Raw genomic sequence first — 4,184 nt, forward strand, 5'->3', positions numbered from 1 at the left:
TTGAACGAGGTACACACAAAGCATCACGCGTACAACAACGAAAAGTGCCTCAATTTAGATTTACGTACAAATTAAAAACATTCATGTTATTTTATGAAAGTAAACAAAATATTACGCATCACTTTTTAAACTTGCAACAGCGAGAAAAGAAAGAGAAAAAGATATATATATTGTGGTGTATGCGCGTAAAGAGAGAGGGCACCACGTACTGGCGAGCGAGTGTGTGTAAGGAAAGCGAGGCGCTCGCGGAGACATGTAAGCCGGAAGTCGAGTGAGTGTAAGCCACGCGGCGAGGCTCAAAGAGAATATATATATCAGAGTGCATTGCATAACGAGTTGTGTATCAGTTCACCCTCTCGCATCCTAAGGCATCCTCGCACCCACGGCAAGACGGAGACATTGCAATTGGCGACGAGGACGATTGAGCGAGGGTTCCCGGGATCGAGAGCCGGGAGCGGCAGTACCCGCGACGAGCGAAAGGCGGCTAACAGCGGGCCAAACAGCACATGCAACGCCTTGTGATAGCAACCCAGGATATTTAGTACAACATACGAACAAATATATAATCTCGGGGTAGCGAATGAGCGACACAAAGCCAAAGAAAGGCGAGATTTCGTCACCGGCACGCAAACTAACAGTGAACGAGGCGCAGCACTTTCTAAAACCAGAGATAATCGCAGAGCTACGGAGGAGAGGCGTCGACGTCGACGATTCTCGAAGCAGAGACAGTCTACGAGAGCACCTCGTGAGACTAGTGAGGTTAGAGCTCGAGAGCGCGGGCAAAGAGGCCAGACCGGCATCCTCGAACACAATAGATAAAGCGATCCCAAGGAAAACCGCGGATCGAGGCACGAGCGGGCACGCGGTAGAGAGAGACAGCGAAAACGTCAACGACGACGGACAGATCGACGATAGTGGCGAGCACGCGAGCAGTGACGACGACATGGCGCTTGACGCGAAAATTTTCTTCAGGCTAGAATCGGACGACTGGGAATCATTCACGGAAAGGTTGGAGCTGTTTTTTTTCGCGAAAGACATTACAGAGGTGGAAAAAAAGCAAGCACATTTACTGACGCACATCGATGAAGACACGTATAAGCTGTTCAAAACCCTGACTGCGCCAGACAAACCAGCGGCAAAAACATACGACGACCTGGTTAAGCTGCTAGCGGGACACCTCAAACCACCGCCGTCCGAAGTCATGGAGCGTTGCAATTTCAATCGCGCGAAACAAGAGCCAAATGAGACAGTCGCGGAGTTTGCGACACGACTGAGGCTACTGGCACTCAACTGCAATTTTGCGAATAACCTGAGCAACGCATTGCGAGATCAATTCGTGTGTGGGATCCACGAGGAGTCAACACGGATCGAATTATTCAAACGTGCGAACTTAACGTTTGAAGATGCGTGCAAAGAGGCCACGGCGAGAGAGAGCGCGATGAAAAACGCAACAGGAGCATTACAATCGCTGTCAAACAAAAATTTCAAACACAAAAGTTTTGCCATGGACCAACAAAAAAACCGCAAGCCCCGGTACAAGCAACAAAACAAGCGCGCAAGCGGGCCAGCAAGCGATCAAGTGCAAGCACAACAAGCAAGCATGCAACGCACGGGCAGATCAACGTGTTACTGCTGTGGAGAAAATGGGCATGAGACAAAATCATGCAAGTATCGAGACAAGAGTTGCAATTTCTGCCACAACAAGGGTCACCTGAAACGGGTCTGCATAAAAAAGAAGAAGCTGTCAAACAAATATTTGCAGGAAGAGCACAGCGACACGAAGGACGAGAGCAACAGTGAAGGCAGCCAAGAAAGCAGCACATCCAGAAACAACAACTACCTCGATTTTTTCAACATGGTCTTCAAGATGAATGTACACCACAGCGACGCAACCAGGGCGGACCCAATGTTTCTCGATGTAAAGATTAACGGTCAATTAATCAAAATGGAATTTGACTTAGGTACATACTTTAGCGTAATGTCTGAAGGTTTTGTCAAACGTAAATTTAAAAATATTAACATTGAAAAATTAGGGATAAATCTCCTCACGTATGAAGACAATGGAGCCACTGGGCCAGTTAAAAAACCTTAAGGTCAATTTTAATAACGTCACTAAAATTTTACATTGCATAGTATTGAAAGGAAACAAAGTCCCATTAATAGGAAGACAATGGCTCTCAGCGTTTGGGCTGTGGCCATTAAAGTCACTCAGCAGTTCAGACATTGCGTTAAATAACAAACAGGCGATACATAAGTTGCAGACGAACGACGTACGCGACAAACTATTAACTGAATTCGAAGTATTATTCAGCAATACGCCAGGCGTATACAACAAGCGTAGCGTTCAAATCCATGTAAATCCAAACACCAAACCAGTCGCGCTCGGAGCAAGGCATGTACCGTACGCGTTAAAGCCAAAAATCGAGCAGGAACTGGAACGGTTAGTCAAGTTAGGCCATCTGGAAAAGGTAGAGTCGAGCGAATGGGCAACCCCCATTGTAGCGGTACTAAAAAGTAACGATCAGGTGAGAATTTGTGGAGATTTTAAGGTTACATTGAACCCGCATCTGAAGGTAACTAAACGTCCTTTTCCGCGAATCGACGACATCTTTGCAGTAATGCGGAGCGGCTCAACATTTTCTCAGCTGGATCTCCCACACGCATACATGCAAGAACCAATTGACGTAGAGTCTCGGAAATATCTCACAATCGCGACGCATGCCGGCCTGTTTCGATACACAAAAATGATGGAAAGTACAGCCCTTGCTCCAGGCGAGTTTGTACAAATCATGGAGGAATGTTTACAGGGAATCCCTAATACTATCGCGTACATGGATAACATTTACGTAACGGGCAAAACGACTGAGGAACATTTTGAAAATTTGAGACTTGTTTGCCACAGGCTAACGGAGCGCGGATTAAGACTAAACAAAGATAAATGCGATTTCTTGAAAAAGCGCATAGATATTCTGGGATTTGTGATAGACAAAGACGGCCTGCACAAATCCAAAACGAAGGTTAAAGCGATGTACGAAGCGCCGCGGCCGGAAAACACTAAACAGCTGGTCTCATTCCTTGGGCTAATCAACTTCTACGCGAGATTTTTAAAAAACAGATCAGATAAGTTACGACCGCTTTTTGATTGCGCAAACAAAGAAGTTTTCGAATGGACCAAGGAATGCGAGAAGGCTTTTTGGTGGGTTAAAAACGAGATGATTTCCCCGCGAGTTCTAGCGCACTATAATCCAGACGAGCAACTGATACTAGCGTGCGACGCGTCCCACTACGGGCTCTCAGCGATTCTGTCACACAAATACAAAGATGGCACGGAACGGCCAATCACTTTCGCGTCGAAACGTATTCCAGAAAAAGAGCTGAACAGGGCAATAAACGACAAGGAGGCATGTGCCATTGTTTTCGGATTCGTTAAATTCTACGATTTTGTTTACGGTCGCAAAATAACTCTGCGCACCGATCATAAACCGCTTGAAACTATTTTCGGCACAAAGAAAGGCATACCACTAACGGCGGCAACTAGATTACAACGCTGGGCAATTTTCGTGTCAGGGTTCGAGTATGACATCGAATGGATTAAATCAGAACAAAATGGGAATTGTGACGCGCTATCGCGGTTACCTATCGAGAACAAGACGGACATATTTGAATCAGACGTTACACAACTTCATTTCATTACCGAGGGCGCGAAAGTAATAGACTACGGGACTGTTGTCCACGAGACAAAACGGGATTGGGTCTTATCACGAATAACAAGGTTCTGCGTTTTCGGTTGGCTCACGAACAATAAAGAGCTCCCCGGGGAAGAGAAACAGTTTTTCACGAAGCGTTATGAATTATCGGTTGAAAATAATTGTTTATTCTGGGGATATCGAATAGTTATACCGGATAAGTTACGAGGTCGAATTCTAGATGACCTACATTTGTCGCATCTAGGAACGGTCAAAATGAAAGCGTTAGCGCGGTCTTACGTGTGGTGGCCCGGCATTGACACTGTGACGTCCTGGGTGATGCGAGGTGGCTTCGATCCGACAGAACGTCTCCGTTGATGGGTTCTTTCTCTTGCAGTTAAGGAGGTAAAACCCCAGGATAATTAGCTGTTGGTCGGCGATGTAGATTATGGCTCCTTGGATCCGTCGAAGGTAGGTAATTCAATAATCTCCAATAAT

At 46.1% G+C, this 4,184-nt stretch overlaps 1 protein-coding gene across 1 annotated transcript; it reads left to right on the plus strand.

The window, feature by feature from the left end:
• Positions 1-580: 580 nt before the first annotated feature.
• LOC112456967 lies at positions 581-4,064 on the plus strand. Its single transcript, XM_025019795.1, has 2 exons — positions 581-1,961; positions 2,134-4,064. Exons 1-2 carry the CDS (start codon positions 581-583, stop codon positions 4,062-4,064), a joined length of 3,312 nt encoding a protein of 1,103 aa, XP_024875563.1.
• Positions 4,065-4,184: the final 120 nt, after the last annotated feature.

This window comes from Temnothorax curvispinosus, unplaced genomic scaffold (genome assembly GCF_003070985.1).
Source record: "Temnothorax curvispinosus isolate PA1 unplaced genomic scaffold, ASM307098v1 QBEX01000712.1, whole genome shotgun sequence".
Lineage (NCBI taxonomy): Eukaryota > Metazoa > Arthropoda > Insecta > Hymenoptera > Formicidae > Temnothorax > Temnothorax curvispinosus.

What these genes read in the sequence shown, in the direction of transcription:
- LOC112456967 (XM_025019795.1), top strand. Translation starts at nt 581, where the DNA reads ATGAGCGACACAAAGCCAAAGAAAGGCGAGATTTCGTCACCGGCACGC. An exon ending in CAAAATGGAATTTGACTTAG is followed by an intron (nt 1,962 to 2,133) that starts GTACATACTTTA and finishes TACATTGCATAG; the next exon opens with TATTGAAAGGAAACAAAGTC.